The 26,053-nt window shown below is 38.6% G+C and overlaps 1 protein-coding gene and 1 pseudogene across 7 annotated transcripts in view; one reads left to right on the top strand and one right to left on the bottom strand.

The window, feature by feature from the left end:
* LOC136864217 (ATP-dependent helicase brm) overlaps window positions 1-24,994 on the bottom strand; it is a 510,653-nt gene extending 485,659 nt beyond the window's left edge. For 6 of the 7 annotated variants that reach the window (XM_067140929.2, XM_067140932.2, XM_067140934.2 and 3 more), the window contains exons 1-2: window positions 24,853-24,994; window positions 92-297 (exon numbers count right to left, since the gene is read on the bottom strand). In XM_067140929.2, the coding sequence (XP_066997030.2) occupies window positions 92-283 (192 nt within the window). In that variant the 5' untranslated portion in view covers window positions 284-297; window positions 24,853-24,994. Of the gene's footprint in view, window positions 1-91; window positions 298-15,094; window positions 15,136-24,852 lie in introns of those variants that run through there. The other variant, XM_067140931.2, reaches the window with a different exon arrangement.
* Window positions 2,417-4,427, top strand: LOC136862926 (heat shock 70 kDa protein cognate 4-like; annotated as a pseudogene).
* Window positions 24,995-26,053: the final 1,059 nt, after the last annotated feature.

The raw sequence follows: 26,053 nt of genomic DNA, 5'->3' as shown, positions 1-26,053 counted from the left end.
TACAAACTAACTGAAAAAGAAAACATGGTAACAGAATTATACCTGAAAAAGATGTCATAATATACCAAATTTCTGTAGGAAGTACACTTACCACAGGTTTGCTATTACAAGTAGTTGACTGTAATGCTGGTGATGGAGCAGGAGGCAACCCGGGTGACAATGGGGACTGCATATTGTGCTGGACTGGGGAAGTAAGTGGTGATATAATGGGTGAATTGGACCTAGGAGGCCCCATGGGGGATGCAGATGTCTGCGAGTTCCCTGTCCCGTGATGCTGCTCCATCTTACTGCATGAACCTAAGAATGAAATTCATATTGATACAATGAGATACTGCAGATGTTTAGCAACACGACATTAATAATTAAATTTTAATTGTATTTATTGATCACAATTTGCCACTGAGTCTAATGAGCCCCTTACACAGTATCCACACTGAAAACAATATACAGAACAGTTATTACAGGTAAAAACTGAAGGAGAAACTTAAACCAAAATCTTATATATATAAATACAAGAAAATATTATATTTAACCCTAGCAATACCAAGGAGGTGGAGGGGGGCATTTTGGGCCCACCACTTCAATTGTTTACAGTTTAGTGAGGGTATTTTTTTCATACATTTACTATTGGGAAAGTCATTGTCTCTTTTGAATCCAATTACCTAATCACATTTTAATTCTAGTGAAAGGTATTACCCCCCCACCTCCACCCATTGTTAGTTCACATGCCTCATTGTACTACGTTCTGTGGTCATTGTTTTGTTTTTGTTTGTGATTCCATCTACAGAGCGTACTACATGTTGTTGTACCCCAACTTACTTTGGCACACCTGTCTTGTTCAGTGAGTGCACTGTTAATGTTATTATTTGGTATGATTACATCTGAACTTTTTACGTCATGCGAAAGCATGTAACTTTGAAACTGAAGATGCTGCGTGTGGAAGTGAATCAGATAATGAAGGAAACATTAATATCTGAAAATGAACTAGCAGAGAATGGCAGCAGGTACGGTGCTAGTACTGGCAGAGTATACATCCTAAACCACCTCGTGTTACCAGACACTTACCTCTGAGCATCGTGACAGAATGTGAAGGATTATGTTGTGAAGGAGAAGTGTCCACAATACGTGAATCTTTTTAAAAGTTCACTGTGTCAGAAATATTGCAGATTATCATCAAATACACAAACAAAGGCAGTGAGGCAAAGTATTCCAGAAACAAACGCAGTTGAACTCGTGGGTTACATATAGGTTTACTAATCTGCATGGGAGATTAGTAAAAGATTAGATCTGTAGTTAAATGTTTCTGGTAGATTTATTTACACTGCCACTATGAGCAGGAACAGATTTGAGCATATCACCATAATTATTGGATTTAACAATAAAGATACACGACAGGTCTGCAAAGATGAATATAAATTCGGAGCATTTTGCAGAATTTTCAACCTAATGAATGAAATATTTCCTAAATATCTGATCCCTAGTATGCATAAAGTAGGCCTAATTGAATGAAATGTTGTCACTGTTTTGGGGAAGATGCCCACTCTAAGTTTTTCTCAAAGAGAATCCAGGAAAGTATGGACTCTCGATCGTATGCTCACAAACTGCCATACCTGATATATTCTTAGTATAGAACCATATGCTGGGAAAAATAAAAAAGGAACACAGCCTTCAAATTTCAACCAATCATGTTGTGAAACATCTCTTTTGTTGAATAAGTAATTCTGGTTGTAATGTAACCACTGGCCGATATTACACTTCTGTAAATCTAGCAGAGGAGTAGTGGAATAATCATAAACGCAGCAGGCTTGAGCCTTCCCCACCTATAAATATGTCAAAGCTGTAGCCGGATTCATTGGCATGGTAAACTTCTTCCATAAATTTTTTCCAAATTTTTCTGAAAGGGCCACACCCTTAAAGGCTTTACAAAGGAAAGATGCCAAAGTTGCTTTGGGGTAATGAACAAATAGAAGCCTTCTATGATTCTTTTTCTTTTTTACTATTTGCTTTAAGTCTCATCGACACAGATACGTCTTATGGCAACGATGGGACAGGAAAGGCCTCTTCTATGATTTAAAGTCTGCTCTGTGTAATGCTGCTGTCCTGGTGGCGCCAGATTTTTTCCAAATGTTTTGTCTTTCAAACTGATGTTTCTACGGGTATATCAGGTGGTGTTCTTCAGGAGTTTGAAGACCGCCGTCAACCCATAGCATATGCTTCATGCAGCCTTAATTCTGCTGAGAAGATACATTCAGTATATAGAAGCTCTAGCGGTCGTCTTTTCATTAGAGAAATTCCTCATGTACCCCGAACATCTCCCTTTTGACTTGAAAACTGATAAACGAAGAGTTAACATGAGAAGAATTATGAATTATACTTCAAATTTAATCTGTAATATTGTTCAGCATTTAAAGAGAATATGGCTATGAAAGCACCAGCAGCTGGTATTGATCTCGGAACCACCTATTCTTGTGTGGGAGTTTTTCAACACGGCAAAGTTGAGTAAGTCAAAGTTGAGAACATAGCCACTGGCCGATATTACACTTCTGTAAATCTAGCAGAGGAGTAGTGGAATAATCATAAACGCGGCAGGCTTGAGCCTTCCCCACCTCTAAATATGTCAAAGCTGTAGCCGGATTCATTGGCACGGTAAACTTCTTCCATAAATTTATTCCAAATTTTTCTGAAAGGGCCACGGACATTGAACGTCTCATTGGTGATGCAGCAAAGATCCAAGTAGCAATGAACCCCAACAAAAAAATGTATGCCAAATGTCTGTTGAAAATGACATGAAACATTGGCCATTCATAGTTATAAGTGATGGTGGTAAACCTGATTCAAGTACAATATAAAGAAGAAACCAAGACTTTTGACAATGAGGAAATAAGTTGAATGGTGCTTACAAAAATGAAGGGAACAGCAGAAGCATATCTAGGAAAGAGTGTAACAAATGCAGTAATCACAGTTCCAGCTTACTTCAATGACTCACAGAGACAAGCTACCAACCATGCTGGAGCCATTGCCGGACTGAATGTTCCTAGGGTAATCATCGAGCCAACAGCTGCATCCATTGCTTACAGACTTGATAAAAAGGACTATGAAGAACACACCTTTGATGCATCATTCCTGATGATCGAGGAAGAAATCTTTGAAGTGAAGTCTATGCAGGTGACATTCGCTTGGGAGGAGAAGATTTCAACAACAGGGAGGATAATAACTTGTATATGAATTCAAACGAAAATACAAGAAAGACCTTTCTACTAACAAACGTGCTCTTAGATGACTTTGTACAGTTTGCAAAAGGGTAAAGAGCACATTGTCATCATCTACTCAGGCCAATATTGAAGATATTAATTTCCACACATCTTCCACTAGGACTAGGTTTGATGAACTAAATGCAGACTTGTTCTGCAGTATAATGGAACCTGTGGAGAAGTCTCTATGAGATGCAAAGATGGACAAAGCTCAAATTCATGATATTGTCCTTGTTGAGAATGTACACATATCCCTAAGGTACAAAAACTCCTTCAAGACTTCTTCAATGGCAAGGAACCTAACATTACCATTAACCCCGATGATGCAGTAACTGAGGTTGCAGTCCAGCATGCCATTTTGGCAGGAGACAAGTCTGAAGAAGTGCAGGACCTAGAGACGTCACACCCTATCGCTTGGTATTGAGACTGCTGGAGGAGTAATGACTGCCCTGATAAAGAAGTACACAACCATTCCAACAAAGTAAACTCAGACATTTACAACATACTGAGATAATCAGCCTATTTAAGCCTACTCATTCAGGTATATGAAGGTGAAAGTTAACAACAACCTTCTGCGAAAGTTTGCGCTCACTAGCATTCCTCCTGCCCCTCGAGGGGTTCCTCAGATTGAAGTGACTTTTGACATTGATGCGAATGGTATTCTTAATGTAACTGTAGTTAAGAAATCCACTGGGAAGGAGAACAAGATTACCATCACCAATGACAAGGGGCATTTGAGCAAGGAGGAAATTGTGAGGATGGTGAATGATGCTGAGAAGTACCAAGCTGATGATAACAAGCAGAAGGCAACTATTGCTGCAAAGAATGCTTTGGAGACTTACTGTTTCAACATGGAGAGTACTGCGAAAGATGAGAAACTAAAAAGCAAGATATCAGTCTCTTGACTAAAGCACCATTTTGGACAAGTGCAATGAAGTGATTAGTTGGTTAGATGAAAATTAACTACCTGAAAAAGAAGAGTTTGAAGAGAAGCAAAAGAAATTGGAATCTCTTTGTAACCCCATTATTACCAAGTTGTATCAGGGAGCTGGAGGTATGCCTGGAGGCAAGCCTGGTGGTTTCCCTGGAGGCTTTCCTGGTGCTGGTGGTGCAGCTCCTATACCGGATGGAGCTGCAGGTGTTGGTGCTGGCCCTAATATTGAAGAATTTGACTAATAATGCTGGCCTTACTTGTTGACATTGAGAGGTAAATCTGTTACTGGCTAATGTTTAGCTCATTTCACTATCAGTATTATTGCAGACACAATGTAATTTTGGTTTTTCAAGCCCCTGAATTCGTTTTTGGCACTATTTGTTGAAAGAAATGTCAGCCAATAAAGAAATGATGCAAAAAAAAAGTACCCATACAATAAAAACAAACAGGAAAAGAAAAGATAAGCAACATACAAAAAACAAGGATGACTAAAGGTGACATGAACAGGACAACAGGATGTAGAAGGTGCTGAACAACCCTGAGAGGGAACGTAACCTTGTTGAACAAAACAGTCAGATTCCTTATCATATAGTTTATTAAACACAAGACGTCTATCCTTTGATATAGGAAAATAGATTTACTATTAAAATACACAATTTTATTAAATACAAAATTCTTGAATGAACTATTTCACTATGGGAGTACGCACAGGCACTTGGGTTCATGGTCCTGCTCTCAGAACCCAAGTGATGTTCTGTGCACCAAATATACACAGCCAGGTTTAAAAGTTATATCAAAGGAATTTAAAACAAAGTTTAAACAGTAGCAACTCAAGAAATGCAAGTAGCTAGTGGACATCAAGAGGATTCCAAAGACATGACCATGCACATACTTCCATATAGTGGATACGTAACAAGAAGCAACAGCATATCCAACTGCAAACATATTTTGGAATTAAAGATTCCTTCAGTTCAGTGGGCTAGCCCCATCTACCGGAAAAAAAGCAAACAAAGAAAAATACGACACGACTTTTATATTATGATTTATATGGTAAAGTTGCCTGTTCCCAAATAAAAATGTGTCATAGCGAGAATGTTCGGTCTCTAGCCAAGTCGCGAATATTTTGGTACACATCACCCGAGCTATAAAAAGGAGGCTAGCCATGAACAGTTAGTCAGAGCTGGACTCTGTGTGTTGGGGTTCAGTAGCTAGGCTGAGGAAGACAGCAGTATTGGTTGTTGCTAATGTCAGGATTACTGTCTCCCAGGCTATGCCAACGAGCTGGGCTGCCTGTGCGAAAAGAATATAGACTTGCAAATAACCAACTATGAGAGAGAGAGCGAGAGGGAGTGCGTGCATGCGCATTAACTGGGTCATCCTGTTAAAATAAATTAGAGTGATAAAACAGATGGTGTTTTATTTGCAACAAAAGTAATGTCAGTAGAAAGAAGAAATCCAGAAGAGGATAAGAGAAAGCCAGAAGAGGTTGATACAGGAGATAGGAGACGACCAGAAGAAGATGGAGGGCCACGACCACAAGAAGATGAAAGACGACCAGGAAAAGACTGAAGATGGCCGGAAGGAGACTGAAGACTGCCAGAAGATGAAGGACGGCCCAAAAGAAGACTTAAGATGACCAGAATTCGAAAGTCCGCCAGGAGAAGATGGAAGACGGCCAAAAGAAGATGGACGCTGACCAGAAGAATGAGGAGGAGGATGGACAGAGGAAGGTCGATGAGGGTATCCATGAGATAAAGCATGTTCCGCAGGCCGATGCTCTGCCCTGAAGACCTTGGTCAGAAGTCTGCAAAATCTGTTCCAGGAGTGATCAATTAATCAATACTTATCTGCATTTAGGGCAGTCATCCAGGTGGCAGATTTCCTATCTGTTGTTTTTGTAACCTTTCCTTAAATGACTGCAAAGAATTTGGAAATTTATTGAACATCCCCCTTGGTAAATTATTCCAATCCCTAACTCCCCTACCTATAAACACATATTTGCCCCAATTTGTCATCTTAAATTCCAACTTTATCTCCATATTGTGACCTATCCTACTTTTAAAAACACCACTCAAACTTATTCATCTCCTAATGTCATTACACGCCATCTCTCCACGGACAGCTCGGAACATACCACTTATTTGCATAAAATAAGCTTCATTTCCAGTATCAAATCCTATTTACATTAAATCAAACAGGTGGAAATTTAGTTTTTTTATTTAATGTACATACCACTAAGTCTAGCAACTCGTCTCCTTCCTCTCAAGTCTTCCCAGCCCAAACTTTGCAACATTTTCGTAACGCTACTCTTTTTTCAACATTAAAAACTTCATATCTGGTTCGTATTGAAAGGAGATAACATACAATAGAGGGAAATTTGATTGATCCACCTTTTTTCAATACATAATATGTTGTTAATATAATCACAGCATTTTTTATTCATACCAGTTTCGGTGTCTATGGACACCATCATCAGCTGAAACAGCTTGTACGAACAAAGATATACAAGTATGTAGCCCATATAACAGACCCTTAGTAATAAGTGACATTAGTAGGATGAAGTAAAAATACAATGCTTAAAAGAATATAAACAAGTTATGAGCTTGTTGGTCAAAGTGTAAAATGAAAGTGAAGATTTTGACAAATGTTTACAGACTTGATCACTTTGGAATGGTTAAAAAGTCTCAAGCATAGCACTGCTAAATACTAGGTGAAAATAAAACATGGACATCCAAAAAATTGACATAGGATGCAGTCCTTCCACAGAGTATTGATAATAAAGTAGGTTTGCTGGTGGCTTGTAACATCAACTCATAAAAAGAAGACATCATTTGTGAGGTACTCAAAGAAGTGGATCATATTGCAGGCAAAGAGAAAGTGGATGTATGGCCAGAAAGTTCTCAATCCAGTTCAAAACCTGAAGTATGAAAAGAAAGTTAAAAGTTAAAATGAGATATTGGAACTAGGGCAAAACACTATAAAGTTAAGTAGGAGAGACTCACCTCAAACGGTCTGATGTATGCATGGAGAGTGGCAAGGAGCAAGTGCTAGAGTTTGCTAGAAGCATAGAACATCCTGTTACTTACAATAGCTTAGCTGATCGCACGTTCAAAATTCCAAAGTCAAAAACAGACCTAAATGAAGAAATTAATATTATACGTGCGATAGCCAGGTTTAACAGTTATAATAAAAGTTTCAATGAACGCATTATCAACAAATTCAGACATCGCTCTAAATCTAACTTAATAAAAGATAATCCCAGGCCTAAGTTATTCTCAACTTTTACATTCAATCAAAATATCTACAGCGTTACCAACCTATTCAAGAAACATAACATCAATATTGCTTTCCGCACCAACAACAGAAAAGTGGATATTCTCCACAATTCCAACCTGGTCAACAAATCGGACCCTTTTACTGAGTCAGGAGTTTACAGGTTTCAGTGCAGCGACTGTAACAGTTCATACTGTAAATACGACAAACTGGCAGGAGCTTCAAGATTAGATATACCGAACATCTCAATGCAATTAAATACAATAGGTTTTCCGCAGTTGGTCAGACATACAAGATTATACACACAAATTTAATGGATTAGATCAAGATTTAACAATATTAGACACATTGAGCAAAGGCCCCTACTAGATATCACGGAAGCCTGTTACATCTAGACCAATGCTTCAACCCTAATCTCAACTTGAACGACATTTCCAGAAAGCCCAGAATTTTATTTGATTCTCTTATTTCATTGCACGTTATAAATTTCATATTAGAGCCCGTATTGTCAAAGTATCAACTTGTGAAAATTTAGATTTTATAATTCCACCTTTACAATACTGTAATTGTCTTTATTACAAAGACTACATTAAATTACACTCGTGAAACATGTTTCGTCCTCTTATAGGACATCTTCAGTCACAAATACAAATCATTAAAAATAAGGCGAGGACACATTAAAATAAGTGAATGCAAAGTCTTTGTATCCTGTGATGCGGCGTGATAGCGTCTTGTCAATCTTCAATGTTAAAGTGGTGCAGTGTGAACATGATATGAAGCATGAAGTCCAATTAAAATCATATGTTAAAACTGTTGTTCAAAACAACGAATTGTCAATTATAAAACACCGTAAGTGGCTATGCAAATTAAATTATGTGCATATTGTACATAAAACAGTGTTGTGGTGATGCCACATTATAATAGATTTCTTGTTTAGGAGGTGGAGTTATACTGATGCTAGTTGAACCTGATTGTGTGTTGACAATAGGGGCCTAAAAAAGAAAAAAATGAATGAAATGAAGAATAAAATGCCGTTAAAATGTGAACTAAGTATCCATCCAGTCACTCACCTCCTTGCCCGTCCTACATCGACCACTCCACCTCAAGTGCTAAGGCTAACTGAGTGACGTCCTCGAAGGTCGTTGAGGACTGATTGTGAGGGGAGGTTGAGAGGAGTTTGACGTAAGGGGAGAGGCGTGAGGTGACGTATTACTCACGCGCCTTCGTGAAAAGAATTTATTGATTAACTCCTTGAAAAGTATATTGATATCCTCCAATATCTCATTAAGATTATAAATCGGGTTGCATTTAAGATCAATATTTATAAAGATGTTTTCTAAAATGTTCAATAGATTTCTTTTCTTACATAAATGGAGAATTTGAAGGTCTTGTTGTATGCCCGTGAATGTATGATTGGTATCGTCCATATGAGAACCGAATGCTGAGAATCTGCCGTACTTTGACGCATTAACATGTTCATTATACCCTATGTTAAAATTGCGGCCTGTCTGTCCAATATAACTGGCAGGACACTTACATCATGCCGTTTGAGGTGAGTCTCCTACTTAACTTTATAGTGTTTTGCCCTAGTTCCAATATCTCATTTTAACTCTTAACTTTCTTTTCATACTTCAGGTTCCGAATTGGACTGAGAACTTTCTGACCATATATCCACTTTCTCTTGGCCTACAATATGATCCACTTCTTTGAGTACCTCATAAATGACAGCTACTTTTTATGAGTTGATGTTACAAGCCACCAGCAAACCTACTTCATTATCAATACTCTGTGGAAGGACTGCATCCTATGTCAGTTTTCGGATGTCCATGTTTTATTTTCACCTAGTGTATAGCAGTGCTAAGCTTGAGATTTTTTAACCATTCCAAAGTGATGAAGTCTTTAAACATTTGTCAATATCTTCACTTTCATTTTATACTTTGACCAACAAGCACATAACTTGTTTATATTCTTTTAAGCACTGTATTTTTACTTCATCTTATTAATGTCACTTATTACTAAGGGTCTGTTATATGTACTACATACTTGTATATCTTTGTTCATACAAGCTGTTTCAGCTGATGATTGTGTCCATAGACACCAAAAGTGGTACTGAATAAAAAATGTTGAGATTATATTAACAACATATTATGTATTGAAAAAGGTGGATCAATCAAATTTCCCTCTATTGTATGTTACGCTACTCTTTTGTTGGAAATCGCCCAGAACCAATCGAGCTGCTTTTCATTGGATTTTTTCCAGTTCTTGAATCAAGTAATTCTGGCGAGGGTACCATACATTGGAACTATACTCCTTTTGGGGTCTTACAAGAAACTTGTATGCCCTCTCCGTTACATACTTACTACAACCCCTAAACACCCGCGTAACCATGTGCAGAGATCTGTAACCTTTATTTACAATCCCATTTATGCGATTACCCCAATGAAGATCATTCCTACGACTTACAGTGATCCCCATAAGGAACTTTCACCCCATCAACGCAGTAATTAAAACTGAGACGAATTTTCTTATTATTGAAACTTACAACCTGACTTTTAACCAAGTTCATCTTTCTTTTCTATTTGATTTACGTTGCACCGACACAGATAGGTCTTAGGCAACGATGAGATAGGAAAAGCCTAGGAATGGGAAGGAAGCGGCCGTGGCCTTGAGTAAGGTACAGCTTGGTGTGAAAATGGGAAACCACGGAAAACCATCTTCAGGGCTGCCAACAGTGGGGTTCGAACCCACTATCTCCCGGATGCATGCTCACAGCTGTACGACCCTGTTTATCATCATACCATTGCCTACTGTCCATCTCACAGCACTGTCGAGGTCTTTTTGCAGTTGTTCACAATCTTGTGACTTATTTATTACTCTATACAGAATAATATCACCTGCAAAAAGCCTCATCTCTGATTCCAGTTCTTTACTCATATCACTCATATATATATAAGAAAACAAAGGTCCAATAATACTGCCTTGAGGAATTTGCCTCTTAATGATAACAGGATCAGATAAAGCTTCACCTACTCTAATTCTCTCGAGTTCTATTTTCTAGAAATACAGCCACCCATTCAGTCACTCCCTTGTCTAATCAAATGCCTTAGATAGGTCAATCGTGATACAGTTAATTTGACGTCATGAATCCAAGACATCTGAATTTTCATCAGCTGGGTGGCAGGAATGAGTAGCCAGGCAGGGAATACGTAAAAGATGAATATGGTAACATTGCAATATATTCCATGCAGGGCATTAACAATAATATCAGAGAGGTAAACATTATCCGCAAAACTGTACTATTTCATTGTTATTATCACAAACAAGACATAACAGAGTATTCTTGAAATTGTAGTGTTCTCCTGCTCATTCATAGTGAGCTGGCAACCATGTACCGCTGTTTGTATGTCTTTGTAGCTTACGCCTTGGAAACTAGTGTAGTAAGTGAACAATCGTGGTAGGATACAGATTCTAGAATACATAGCTCAAAACCTACTCATATCGTTCAGATTGGTACAAAAGGTGCACAATACTCGCAGTAAGTAAACTGTGTTTACATACCTAGATTATGTTAGCCGGGCGGACTGTAAAACCGGCAGGGCGGTGCACCAATTAAAAAGGTCCTAGAAAGAACACTGATCTTGCTGGAATCTTACAAGTCGAGCTTCAGTGGAATAACCTTCCCTAAACCCAAACTGCCTTCCATCGAATCAGTCATTCGTTTTGCAAACATGTCTAATATAATCAGAAATAATGCTTTCCCAAAGCTTACATGCACTGCATGTCAAACTTACTGGCCTGTAATTTTCAGCTTTATGTCTTGTCACCCTTTCCTTTATATACAGGGGCTACTATAGCAACTCTCCATTCATTTTGTATAGCACCTTCAAGCAAACAATAGTAAAATAAGTACTTCAGATATGGTACTATGTCCCAACCCATTGTCCTTAGTATATCCCCAGAAATCTTATCAATTCCAGCTGCTTTTCTAGTTTTCAAAATGCCATTGTTATCATAGGTAAATTAATACTTCTTTAGTATTGGTCACCTCCTCTATTTGGACATTATCCTTGTAAGCAACAATCTTTACATACGGCTGACTGAATACCTCTGCCTTCTAAAGTTCATTACATACACACTCCCCTTGTTCATTAATGATTCCTGGAATGTCCTTCTTGGAACCTGTTTCTGCCTTCAGTTCCTATACGTGCCCTTCCATTTTTCACTAAAATTTGTATGACTGCCAATTATGCTTGCCATCATGTTATCCTTAGCTGACTTCTTTGCTAGATTCAATTTCAATTGAATTATTTGTATTAGGATACTTATATCTAACAAAAACTAAAGGCGTTACAGACGTGAAAATTGGTATTTGGAATCTCCTTTAAAGATAAAGAAACATGCATTTTGGGGGGATAATGAACTTGCGGGGAAGGATAAGAGGATGAAACAGGAGTTGAATTATTTTTATGGGGATACATATATCTCAAAAACTGAAGATGTTACAGTCATAATAATTGATATTTGACAAAAGTCAGCAAAAGAATCAGGGATTGTCCCTTGTCTTCCATCACTAAGCAAATCACAATCACCCATTCAAGGTGGTAATTCTCACTAAAACAATTAATCAGGTTAGAAACAGAGGAACATAACTCCAAAAATGCATATTTATTTTATTTTATTGGGTGTAACTACTTAACATGCCATGTTCCATTTAGTGGAGAGATGTATTTCTCAACATCTTCTAAGGCACTTTTTCAAATTCTGTATCTATACTAAAAAATAAAATTAAAAAGAATGTACAGTATGTTAGGAACACACAAGCCTAACAGCATTTATTTTTTGACTCTCGTATAATGTAACAGTCCGTCAGTGATACATGAATGTATTCGACAATACGTTTCTATGTTTCTAACAATTAACGTACTGATAATTGTTGGAGATACACTTGGTTAACCCTTTACCACTAATTTATCCCATGACCCATGTTATCACTAACCACTCGTCTGTGGGACTACCCAAATGAAACCAGCAATATCTGCAACTGTCACCTTTATGTACATAATAAAAATAATTTAAAAACTTGAAAATATACATATAGAAGCACAGTTTCCTATTTCCAAAGTCCTAAAAGTCATTACTACATGGAAAGCACTTGTTCGATTCCTGGTCACTGCACATCTCCATCGTAACCAATACACTAAGTAAACATCACTTCCAATATGTTCATAGGAGAAAATCACACAAATGTTCATTCTTTTGTTCTGTTCCAGGTTCAATCTCTCTACCACTGCATTTTCTCCACAAACACCAATCAGGATCACACTTTATGACCACAGCAAACTTTGTTGCAAAATTAAAACACAGGATCATGTTTTTTATCAGCAATTGGTTGACAAGTGTATTTTTGTGTCTTATTAATATTTGCGAATGATGATTCACTATAATGTCGTTGAAGAAACCAAACCTCATATGTCACAATGCTCTTCCTATCCAATATTTTCCTTAAGACTGGTCATTCCTCCCACCCACATATGAATACGCACTCCATCATTACAATTTTCATTGTTATTACAATTCAAACTAAAAAAGGATTCACCTATTCAACACTCGTTTATTAAATGATGCCAGTCATGAAACCACTAAAACAGCAAATTTTTTTTTTGCTAGGGGCTTTACGTCGCACCGACACAGATAGGTCTTATGGCGTGAAAAAAAAAACAGCAAATAGAACTAGTTTCAACCTAATTAGTATTGAATAGGAGGATCCTTCTTCAATTTGAATTATAAGTTAATTGCTTGTCAATATGGATCATCATGAAAATCATAACTTACAATGCAATTTTCATGTGTGAAGGAAAATTAAACTTACCGCATTGTACTGTAGAAATATATGTTTGCACAACGAATTTACTCGCTCCTACATTATGTTGTATTTAAGGTTCATTTTCCCTTACACTTTTGCAAAGGAAAATTAACATAACGAACATTGTTTTGATGGAGTGCATATCCATATGTGGCTGGGAGGCGTGACCAGTCTTAAGGCACATAATGGATAGGAAGAGCATTGAGACATATGAGGTTTGCTTTCTTCACTGAAAATAAGGTCTCTGTCTATTTGCTCTTAACTACCTAGATATCAATTAAACACTCTAATCAGGTATTTGATTGGTGGTCACCACATACTGCCCTACTGCAAGCAGTGCAAAAGAAGCAAGTCATTCACCAGAACTTCGAAGGAGAGAAGACACATAATTTTTTCTTGTAAGGATTCTCTTGTTCAGGTTTGCGTATTTCTGCACTTACTTTGAGTATTTCACTTAACATTCCTCTCAATGGCCGCAATAAAGTTGGCTGTGTAAGCCGATGCCAAAGGTGAGATGTAATCAGTCATCACTTAGCTGCTGTTCATAGTCCATTCGCGAGACTGGTTTTCCGACTTTCCTTAGAATATTGTGGCAGTATATTACTTAACCACTGACAAGGAAAGTGTTGATTATATAGAAATAAATACGGTACATAGAAGAAAACGTTGGCTCTTTCTTCTATAGTCCATACAGTCATGTTGTTATTAACCATTCGTTTCTCGGACGACAGCAGCTCCGTAACACCACAATGAAATAAAATACAAAAGAACTTCCATGATTCCGAAGTTAGGGTACATACTGGGAAAGGTGCTGAGAAGGAAAAACAAAAAATATTACCGGAAGGGTGAGGTAAGCGCATTCACCTCTCTGCACAATGCCCAGCAGGTAAATTGTTAGTGATGTAGGGTTAACATAACAAAGGCAATAGTGCATTCTTAATGAATCAAAGGATGTAACATAAGGTAGGTATTATACATATTCTGTGAGCTCGCAGAATGTGTGGCTAAATTTCAAGATAAGAGAACTCACAGAATTAGAGTAGGTGAAGTGTCATCTGACCCTGTAAAGTTTAAGAGAGGGGTCCCACAGGGTAGTATTATTAGACCTTTAGTTTTTTTTACATATATATAAATGATATGAGTAAAGTACTGGAATTAAAGATAAGATTTTTTGCGGATGATATTATTACGTATGGAGTAGAAAGGAAGTTGCGGGACTTTGAGCGACTACAAAAATACCTCAACACTACTGTGAGATGGAGAGCAGATGAATGGGGTGAAAAGTCAAGTTGTAAATTTCACCAAGAGGAAAAATCCTCTCAATTTTCAGTATTGTGTTGATGGGGTGAAAGAAAGTACCTCATGGGGACCACTACAAGTATTAATGTGTGTGTTAATATAAGGAATGATTTTCCTTGGGGTAATCATATTAATGAGATTGAAAAGGTTAACAGATTTCTTTACATGGTTATGAAGGCATTTAAGAGTTGTAATAAAGATGTAAAGAAAAGAGCATATATGTCTCTGGTAAGACCCAAATTACAGTATGGTTCCAGTTTATGGACCCATACCAGGACTACTTCATACGAGAACTGAAAAGAGCTCCAATGGAAAGCAGCATGATTTGTTCTTGGTGATTTCCGACAAAAGAATAGTGTTATAAAAATGTTGCGCACTTTGGGCTAGGAAGACTTGGGAGAAAGGAGATGAGCTGCTCGACTAAGTGGTATGTACAATAAATCAATAAACACCCCTCCCTTCCAATCTACATACAGGCGGAACAGTTTCCCCTTCGCACAGCAACAGCACTTCTCCATCACCCACCAGCCAGGTCCTGCCAGGCAAGAGAAAACACAAGAACAATACAAGCAGTAGTGTAGTGAGAAACAGACCAGAGCTAGGCTCGGAAGGTAACCAGCTATAACGATGAACATAACAAAGAGTGAGTTTTGATATCTTTCAGGAAACCCATCACGATATTTTCTTTCTTTCCACACCTTGTCATTGAATTTTTTTAATTGACAACTTCAGCGCTCCCCTGTTTATCAAACAAGAGCCAACAAGGTTCCATTTTTCTCCCACCTCTGAAGCTACAACTCAACTTTCAACTTTAATCAGTACACTGATGCTAAACCAAACTTCAATCAACATTTTTATAAAGGAGGATTATATCATAATGTTCTTTTTAACATGTAATTTTAAAATTACTCCAAGAAAGTGGCAGAACAGAACTACAACAAAGCTGCCTGTACAGACAAGAATTTTTTTTAATATCCTTGAAAAGACATGTACTCACTAGTATTAAGTCACTGGGCAGTGTTTTAATTAGATATTTTACTTGAGATGCTACAGCTGAGGAGTTCTTTAAAAGAAGACTAAACATGTACCAAATTATACATAAATAATTCAAGAATAAATGTAATTTCACTTGTAAAGTAAGGTGTATTGATTAGGTGGACTAGTAAACTAAATTAATGTTCTTAATTAAGTGGTATGTTCCGAGCTGTCATGGAATGACATTAGTAGACGAATAAGCTTGAGGGGAGCTTTTAAAAGTAGGAGAGATGAAGATAAAGGTGGCATTCAAGAGGACTAATTGGGGAAAATAGTAATTTATATGATGAGGAGTAAGGTATAGAAACAATTTTACAAGGAAAATTTGATAAATTTGCAAGTTCTTTGAAAACATTTAAGAAAAGGCAAGGTAAACAACTGACAGGGAATTTGCCACCTGGGCAAGTCCTTAATGCAGATCATTGATGACTGACTTTTTTCATCATCCGTGGTAACAATAGATACTTCATCTGATTTAAGTAAGAAGCAAATGGAAACAGTGGGCATTGTGGAACATATTTTGGAGGATTCGTCTGACAAATATATCCTCTCAGCAACTCGCTGCCATCTTCATCAGATGATGACTGGAAGACTTTTCAGAAACCAAAATTCTGAAACGGTGCACAAGAAACTACCTAGGTTCAAGAGGCAATCTAGAATCAGTATGTTTAATATGTAACAAATTTCAAAACAAAAGCAAAAAAATTGTTCTTACTTGAATTTAATACCATGTTTTTTGTGGAGTTTTTTTTTTTTTTTTTTTTTTTTTTTTACATTCAGCAGACTTATTACAGTAGTGTTATAATGAAACTCACATGGTTTTTACACTTATTTTAGGGCTTCTGGAGATACCTACTATGGATGACGGAAGTATACATATCAACCTAGAAAAGCTCATGGTCCTCAAGATGCCATATTTTAAGGCAAAAGATTATTTTGTTTCAAGATGTGCTACAGTCTTATGAAGATGAGAGCAGGCCTCTTTCAAGAGATCGGGTAGCTGGAAATATAACAGGATGTAGGAAGATAAGAAAGATGTGTAGAAATCCTAGCACATGGATAGTTAATATGAGGATAAATAATAGACAATCTGGAAAAGCTTACATTTCCACTATGCAGAACCTAGGTATTTCAAATATCCTTGTTCCTCCAAATTCCATACGAAATATAACAAACACTCACAGAGACTGAGACTAGAAACATGTTAGATGAATTTTGGAAGATTCCAGATGAAGACAGAAGGGGACAGCACTTGTCATCCCTCGTGACAGAAAAACCTATTGCAAGAGCTCATCCAAATTATGAACAGTCATGTAGACAGTATACAAAGAAATGTTTAAAAAAAAAAAGGTAAAACAGAGGTTCAAGTCTGTCAATGATTATTCTTATGAATGTTGAGTGTATCAGAAAGCTTTGCGCATTATATACTAAAGAAGAGGTATGTCATTAGGAGTGTCAGCTGTAACAGGAGAGGGTGTCATGCACCTGCAATAAAGAGATTGGATGATGCAAACAAAACAATTAGAGATCATATTTGATGTATCCCTTCTGTTCCTTCTCACTACTGTCATCAACGGACAGCGAAGCAGTATTTTCCAAGTGATTTAAACATAAAGATCATGTATGACTTGTATACAAAAAAGAATGAAGATGAGTAGGTAAAACATGAAAAATCTGGCTCTATAGAGGCAATGCTCTGGCACTGAAGTAAGGGAATGCTTTTAAGGGTGACGTACAGTGGGGATTTCATGTGTCCTGGGACCAATATGGTAGCTGTGAAGGCCTTACAGGAACCCTTAAAAATGACGGTTGACGAGGCTCTGGTGAAGTCCTAAATGGCAGCGAAGGCAGAGAAGATAGTCTTCAGTACAGCAGAGCTGGCAACCTTACTGATCAGGGCAAAGAGGTAAGGATCCCCACTGGCTTGTGGACAGAACTAGGAACTTCAAAGACTAGGGGAAGGAACCCTGATAGAAAATCAGTAGACCTGGATGCTTAGAAGGCAGCCCCTTCACTAGGCTTTGTGTGCTGTGGGCCAATAACCCGCACACCCAGGACTATTTTATTATAGAAACATTAATGAAAAAAAGCTGGAAGGATAAAATGGATTCAACCTTTAGCATGAAATTGGACACACAAATTGGAATATGGAATATACAGACAATGTGGCAGACAGGAAAACTGGCTGAGATATTGAGGGAGATGAAGCGTTATAGTTTAGATATCCTGAAGCTGAGCGAGATGAGGTGGAATGGATTTGATCGGACAGGAAAGAAGACAAGAAACGTAGCAATGGTGTTAGGTTGTTGCTCACATAAGCAGCAAGAAAGAGCCTGTTAGAACGGCACCAAGTTTCAGAGAGGCTCATGTTAGCTCAATTTGCATTTACAATTGTAGAGAGTTACTCACCGATAGAGGGGGGGGGGGAGGGGGGGGAGAGTAGAAGAAAATTAGCAGTTTTACAGCCAACTATAGCAAGCTCTTACAAAGGTGAAGAAAAGGGATATCTTGATCATGATGGGAGACCTGATGCCAAAGAGGATGACAACCAAGGCCTGCAGAACATTACTGATAAACATGGCACTGGAACCAGGAATGACAATGATGAGCAACTCATTGAACTTTTCAGCAGCCATGGGCTAGTGATAGGAGGCATCACCTTCCCTCACAAGAACTGCCATAAAGTGACCTGGGTCTCTCAAGATCATCACAGCAGAATCAAACTGATCATTTTACTATCAAGGTACACGGCTAAGTCATGTAAGGGCAGAAAGCGAGTTCCTGACGCTTAAATAGGGACCAATCAGCCAAGGGAAACAACCCTAACAGAAAACATCGGTCCTCCAGGATTGCTGGGGTTTGGAGCCAGGCTAACAACATCACTCCGGAAAACAAACTGTTGCGATGCGCCAGAATATGCCTCGGAATGGTGGATTTAATAGATGACGAGTTAAGCTAAAGGAAATGGACTGAAGGATCCAAAGTGGAGGTGGTGGATGAGTTTCAGCACACATCCTCAAGATCCGGAATTGGAGAGTTGCTGCGCAAGATCGACAAGTTTGGCGGAGAGCAACTGGGGAGGCCATGACCCGAAAAAGGGGCCGTCGCACCATAGCTGTAGCTGTTCATTTTATTATCAACAATACCTGGCACACCTCACTGCAAGACATGAGGAACAAGAGAGGGGCAGAAATGGGAACTGACCACCACCTAGATGTGGTTACTCTCCAACTGAAGACTAAAGCCACTGAACTTCCCCATCTACAGAGGAGGATGAAGTACAACTTCACTAAACTGGCAGACTAGAACTTGAACTGAGAAACTGCTCCCAGCAGTTGGCTGCAGAAGAGGAGAAACAGGATAATGATCAACACTGGAAGTGAATTAAAAACACCTACATCAACACCAATGAAAACGTTGTGGGTAAAGCAGAACGAGGTAAGGAGAAGTGGGTCAGCTCAGAGACACGAAGGGTGATGGATCAGCAGGAGGAAGGCAAAACACAACTCTGCATCACAAGAATGCGTGATGAGAAGGAGCAAGCCAGAGCAGACTTCAACCAGTTACATCAGACAGTCAAAAGGAGCTTGCCGAGTGATAAGCAAACAATCATTAATAACCTTGCAACACAAGCAGAGATCAAGCAAGCAACAGTATCGTGGTGCCTTTTTCAATAGGACAATGTTCGCTCACACACGGCATGTGTGTCTATGAACAGTCTGCGTGATGTTGAGGTACTCCCGTGGCCAGCAAGATCCCCACATTTGTCCCCAATAGAACATGTGGGACCAGTTCAGACGTCAACTCCAACCCAGTTCCATTATCCAGGATATCAAGGACCAGTTACAACAGATGTGAGCCAGCTTGTCTCAGGAGAGGATACAACAGCTTTATGACACCTTTCCCAACCATCAGTGCATGCATCCGGGCTGCACGGTGGGAGGGTTGCAACGTCATACTGATAAGTGGGCTTGTACTGCCAGTTCTTTGTAAATTTTATTCAATTTTGTAAACACTGAAATAACATTACATACCCTCACAACACGTGAAGTAAATGTCGTTTCCTCCTCCACTTCAAGGAGCTTAGATTTTTTTGCCAGGCAGTGTAATTTTTAAGATGATAATGTTTCTGAACTACATTAAGCAGAGAGTCAACCAAAAACTGAGGAGAGAACAAGTGGGATTTACGGAAGGCTTCTCATGCAATGACCAGATCAACACCCTACGCATAATTATGGAATAACCACCAAGCTCCAATCTTCACCGTATGTGCTATTTGTTGGGTTTGAGAAGGCATGATGCAAGTGCGATAACAGGTATAACTTGAAAACAACAGTCTCTCACCCATGGGTAACTAATGCAGATATCGAGCTCGAATAATTTTTTTTTTTTTTTTTTTACGATTATGGTTACTATTATTACTTGTATGTATAGCTGTGAAGTGTTACATCCATTTAGTGTTAGTATTATTATTATTGCATCATGTGTACATACGATATGATTGCATTGTTCTTGAGGTTATGTCATGAAACGTGCACTGTATATAGACATTTATTTCAGTTCAGTTAAGGTAAATACCTGCAAATTAATATTATTATTCTTACCTGTATATATAAATTGTAATCCACAATTGTGAAACACTCTGTAACTTCCAGAATGGTAATAGGCACGAGAACGATTGAGAATATTCCATACATTACAACCTATGTATTAGACACGCCAGAATTTTCACGAAGATATATTTTGTAATGTAACTTTCTAGAAGCCTGGCCCGGCACACATATAAGGAGACGATCTTGACGGTGACAAGTTAGTTGTTGAACGAGTTATTGTTTAGTAGGAGTTTCATTGGTGAACACATGATGTGGTTAGGCTGACATGCCGATGTAGACAGTGGGTAGTCATCTGTTTTCAACTGTGTTTCGAAGTTGTACTCTACATACAGAAGTGTTGGCAGTTGTTTTTAATAATGGCAGCTTTGTTGATATTCTCAAAGTGAAGTGTTTTGTTGTGATACTGTGATTAAGGTGATGTGAGTGTTAATTTGTGAATATATGTGAATAAAATTAATTAAACCAACTGACAGCATCTCATGTGCGTCTGTGTGGATATGTTAGGCATACAATAGCATTACGAAGAGAAAGATACGGAGAGCCACGAAAGTGTTTGAGATCCCAGGGAATATCATTAATATTGTCAAGAAGCTGTATAAAAACTGTGTGCCCCGTCCAGAACCAGAGGATGCTGACAAAGCCCATCGCATTCAACGCAGGATTGTCTGTTATCACCGATACTGTTACTTACAGTATTAGATTCAATGATAAGGAAGGCGATGAACCGACAGAGAGGCATACAGGGGGGCTGACAGGCAGGCTAGAGGACTTAGACTTTGTGGATGATACGTGCTTCCTATATAATGGCTGAATGATAAGCTGAATGATCTGAAAGTCATAGCAGCAGAGGTAGGACTGAAGATTAATGAAAAGAAGCGCACAGAGATGCAATATAAGAACCACAACAATGCAGGATTCTCCTCAGACACCCATGAGATAGAACAAATCAAAATGTTCTGCTACCAGGGCAGTATCATCACCAGAAACGGGGACGAGGATATTAGAAATAGAATGAACAAAGCTGAAGGCGCATTTACGATGCTGAAGCCGATCTGGAGATAAACACCAACACTAAAATTCACATTATTAATACGAATTTCAAGTCTGTCCTGCTCTATGTTTGCAAAACATGGAAGTCAAATAAACAACTGATCAGGAGCTTTTGTGAACAGGAGTCTCAGGAACATCCTGAGGATATGCTGGGCATAGGTTATCTCCAAAGAAGGGCTGTGGAGCAGAGCTAAACCAACACCCATCAACATGAAGAAGCACCGCAATAAATGGAGGTGGATTGGGCATACGCCGCAACGCGATACAAATAACATTGCCAGACAAGAACTGGAATGGAGAACACAAAGAGGAGTATACAGGTGGAAGGCACTGAGAAAGGAGGGAAGACCTAGCCTGAATCAAGGCAATGGTGCAAAATAGAGTCCAGGGCCAGAAGTTCATTGATGCCCTACGCTTCCCGTAAGTTTTTTTTTTTTTAACTTGCTTTACATGCACCGACACAGATAGGCCTTATGGCGACGGTGGGATAGGAAAGGGCTAGGAGTGGGAAGGAATTGGTCGTGGCCTTAAAGCATATGCCTGGTGTGAAAATGAGAAACCATGGGAAACCAACTTCAAGGCTGCCAACAGTGGGGCTGGAACCCACTATTTCCCGGACGCAAGCTCACAGCTGCGTGGCACCTGTGTGGCACCAAAGTGCTCACGCAGGGAAGGCCAATTTTCACCCCAATGGAACAGTAGGCCTAAGTATCAGGCGTCCTATGATCTACCCCAATACTTTGGATTTGGGCCATAACAAATATACCCCTCCAACCACCACCACCACCACAATGCCCTCAAGTAATAATTCATGAAGGAGACAAATGCAGCAACCTGAAATTCCAGCATTACCTACCCATCCAAGAAACTGAGTTCAATGCACCAGCATTTTTGCCTCAAGTCATTATTTTTTTTTTAGTTGCTTTACATCGCACCGACACAGATACTGTAATACCAATATAAATGGAGGGCGAAACGCTGGCAACCAGGAATGAGTTAGCTGGAAAATGTATAATGTCCAATAACGGACCATTTATATTGGTATTATAAATTTACTCATTCGGGACAAATATTTCAGATTCCCTATGGGAATCAACATCTATATCATCTGATAGCCAAGCAGGCATCAATTTTTGGTAAAGAGACAAAGTCTCTCATAGTGCATTGGCACTGCCGGTGGCTCCATGCAGTGGCCTCCACGGTATGCACTAGCCAGCATCTTGGTAGGTGTGCTAGGTACCAACTGATGAGCCCAACCTAGCACACGAGGGCGAAACGCTGGCAACCAGTAATGAGTTAGCTGGAAAATTTATAATGTCTAATAACAGACCATTTATATTGGTATTATAAATTTACTCATTCAGGACAACTGCCTTTTTTACAGACTGCCCAGCTAACACACGACCTAGATATGTGCTAGTTTCATATTAATACATATCTGAGGCATTTGGTGTTCCAAATCAAAATTTAAATACTGTAAAGCTGTTTATTTAAATGATAAATCTTCAATATTGTCAGCATAATTGCATCAGAGTTTTAATATTTTGCTTAACTACTATCTAGTGTGTGCGAACAGTTCGTATATTAGTGTGGAATCACATGCAAGCACACGATTCCAGTCACAACTCCGTATGGCACTCCATAGCAACTGAGGGGTAAGCAACAGTGTTAAATGATTATGAACGAGCAATAGAACACTAGAATTTCCAAATATTCTGGTAGGCTATGTCTTGTTCATCATAACACTAAAATAGTTCAATTTTGCAGTTAAGTTTACCTGTCTGATATTACTGTTTCCTTGAGGGGAAAAAACTGAAATTTCATCATTTTCATTTTTACGAAGTAGGCCCTATTCCCCACCCGGCTACTCATTTCTGTCACCCGGCTGACGAAAATTTCTGGAGAGAAAACTGTAGGTCTCACGGCGATGATGTGATAAGGAAGCGAGCATGGCCTTAATTAAGGTACAGCCCCAGCATTTGCCTGGTGTGAAAATGGGAAACCATGGAAAACCATCTTCAGGGCTGCCGACAGTGGGGCTCGAACCCACTATCTCCCGATTACTGGATACTGGCCGCACTGAAGTGACTGCAACTATCGAGCTCGGTGAACCCATTATCTCCTGAATGCAAGCTGATAGCTAGGTGACCTAAACCGCACAGCCACTTTCTCGGTAAGTCAAGGAAACCATTGGTGATCATTAAGGATTTAAGATCGCTCATGCACAGAAGGCAATATGGAAGACCATCCACAACTTCAACCACCAACAGCTTGACAATCCCATACATCTACCAGGATTTGTGTTACCCAAAGAAACTTGGTGCCAATTGAAACATTTAAAGACTGGTCATGCCTAAACTATGTCAACACTGCTCAAATTGGGAATAACAGGCATCCTAATGAGTGAATGGATCCTCACAACTCAGACACTGACCCATATTATGGAAGAAACCCCAGGAGATATTATGAAGGTAGCCGGAATGAACTGCTGGGGGCTGTACCAAGAGCAGTAAAGTGGATCACGACACTGGACATCAATCTTTAGCCTCCTCAGAGATGAATATGTATACTACCCATCCATTTTGTTGTAAATATTTATCTGTTCATTACCTCATAAATAGCTGTCATGTTCTATAAGATTAATAACTTATATTTATTAGAACTATTAAGTTATTCTGATTTATCAAGAGTACAATTGCCAAGAAACAAGAGACTTCTGGACTTCTGAACATCATTTTCATAATCATTGCATTATACAGTTAATCAATGCAGTTTAAATAAATACACTGACACTATTAACATGTATTTCATGTAAGCTCGATTTTCATTATGTTAAAGTTCTGCATATCCCAACATCCGAAGCAAATGGTTATCAGAGGTGCGTGTTTAATTCATCAGTACCATGCAGGTAATATGCTAATTCTTCAGTTTGGTAATAACTGTATTCTCCAGCAAATCAATACCTTCTGACACGCTTTGATGGTTTTCTGCCATACTAGGCCATATACACAATAAAAGAGTATAAATGTTTCAGATGCACAACAGTAGCCCTTTTCTACAAACGCTTGTCAGTTGACATCGGCCGTTAAATCCAGCACCAGTAAATCCACACATGCATTCCTTCATTCATTCATTCATTCAAGGAATCAACAGAAGGAACTATTTCAATGAGCCTTCTTTGAACACAAGAGTTGACAAAAAGAGAATAACAGAATTCCAAAATCAAGAATATAGCTCCTGCAAAAAAAACTTTAAAAGTGAAATACAGTGTGATAATCACAAAACTTGGGTTATGTTAGAAAGGCCACACATGGAAGACAGTCGTGGAAAAATCTCAGAACCTTCACAGTTACCTGAATAATCCATCTATAATTAGGAGCAATATTTTAAGTAAAACTCACCAGTGACATATTTATGCAATTCTGAAGCAGCTAAAAACATTTTTATGTTCAAGACGGAATAATATAAAATGATAACCTAAATGGAGGTACGGGATTACATACTACCGTAATGAATAATCAAACGGTAACTCACCTCTTAATAAGTAACACTTAATCTCAGCACATTATTCAACAAGTTGTCCTTTCGAGATACAATATTAATACTATGACACTCATGACACTCATTACCTCCTTCGTTTTCAAACTGTAAACAAACAACTCTTCGAAGTGTGTTAGGATTTATAATCAACTGCACGGAATAAATCCACAACTTCACATTGACATTTCCATTATTCATTTGTAAAGCTCATAGCGCCATCGGTGTCCTTACGGAGTACTAAGCCATTATTTTGAATAACTTAAATAAGTATTTTATTACTTTACCTAAATGTTGATAGAGAAATTTATTAACATCTACATCAACAAAATGGTACATTATCCAATATCTATCAAATTAACTATCATTCCTAAGTAACATCGGTACCTACTAAAAAATATATATTTTTTTAGAAGAATAACTCATACATCAGTATTACACTAGCTTAAATCCTCCTTGGTTTACCCAGAAGGACATGTTAAATCGACAAACTCAAAAATGAGACTTCCATTTTTGAAGAAGTACCGGTACCTAAAGGGGCTGCCTGGGCGAGGCGGTAAAGGCGTGCTCGGTTCGCCCGGAAGGACGTGGGTTCGAATCCCCGTCAGGAATTCGTAAATTTTAAGAAACGAGATCTCCACTTCCGGAGGTGCATATGATCCTGAGGTTCACTCAGCCTACACCAAAAACGAGTACCAGGTTAATTCCTGGAGGCAAAGGCGGCCGGGCGTAGAGCTGACCACTCTACCCCATCACGTGCCGAGGTTAACAATGGTGGAAGCCTTTACCTTCCTCCAAGGGCCTTCATGACCTGTACGGAGGTGACTTTGCTTTGCTTTGCTACCGGTACCTAGCTCAGTGGTTCACTCAATTTACACTAGATATAAGTAACAGGGCAATTGCTGATGTTAAAGGAAAATAAGTTATTGAATTATCCACAGCTGGAGATATATATAATAGCAAACCATATCTGTCACTCCAGTAGGGTTCTTCAAGGTTTAAATGAGACATTCTTGAAACGTTCGTTAGCCTAAGTAGTAATATAATGCCTAGTATTGAGACAAATCCCATCATTCAGCGTCACGCGAAGTATTACTTATGAAGTTATAGATATTTATATTGAAATATTAGGAAATTTCATTCAGTCACATGTTAAATATAACATAACAAAACAAATTTAATATCGAATAGATTTGAT

The sequence above is a fragment of the Anabrus simplex genome, chromosome 2 (genome assembly GCF_040414725.1).
Source record: "Anabrus simplex isolate iqAnaSimp1 chromosome 2, ASM4041472v1, whole genome shotgun sequence".
Classification (NCBI taxonomy): Eukaryota; Metazoa; Arthropoda; class Insecta; order Orthoptera; family Tettigoniidae; genus Anabrus; species Anabrus simplex.
Note: the sequence above shows the minus strand (reverse complement) of the source record. Positions and strands in the feature narration are given on the sequence as shown.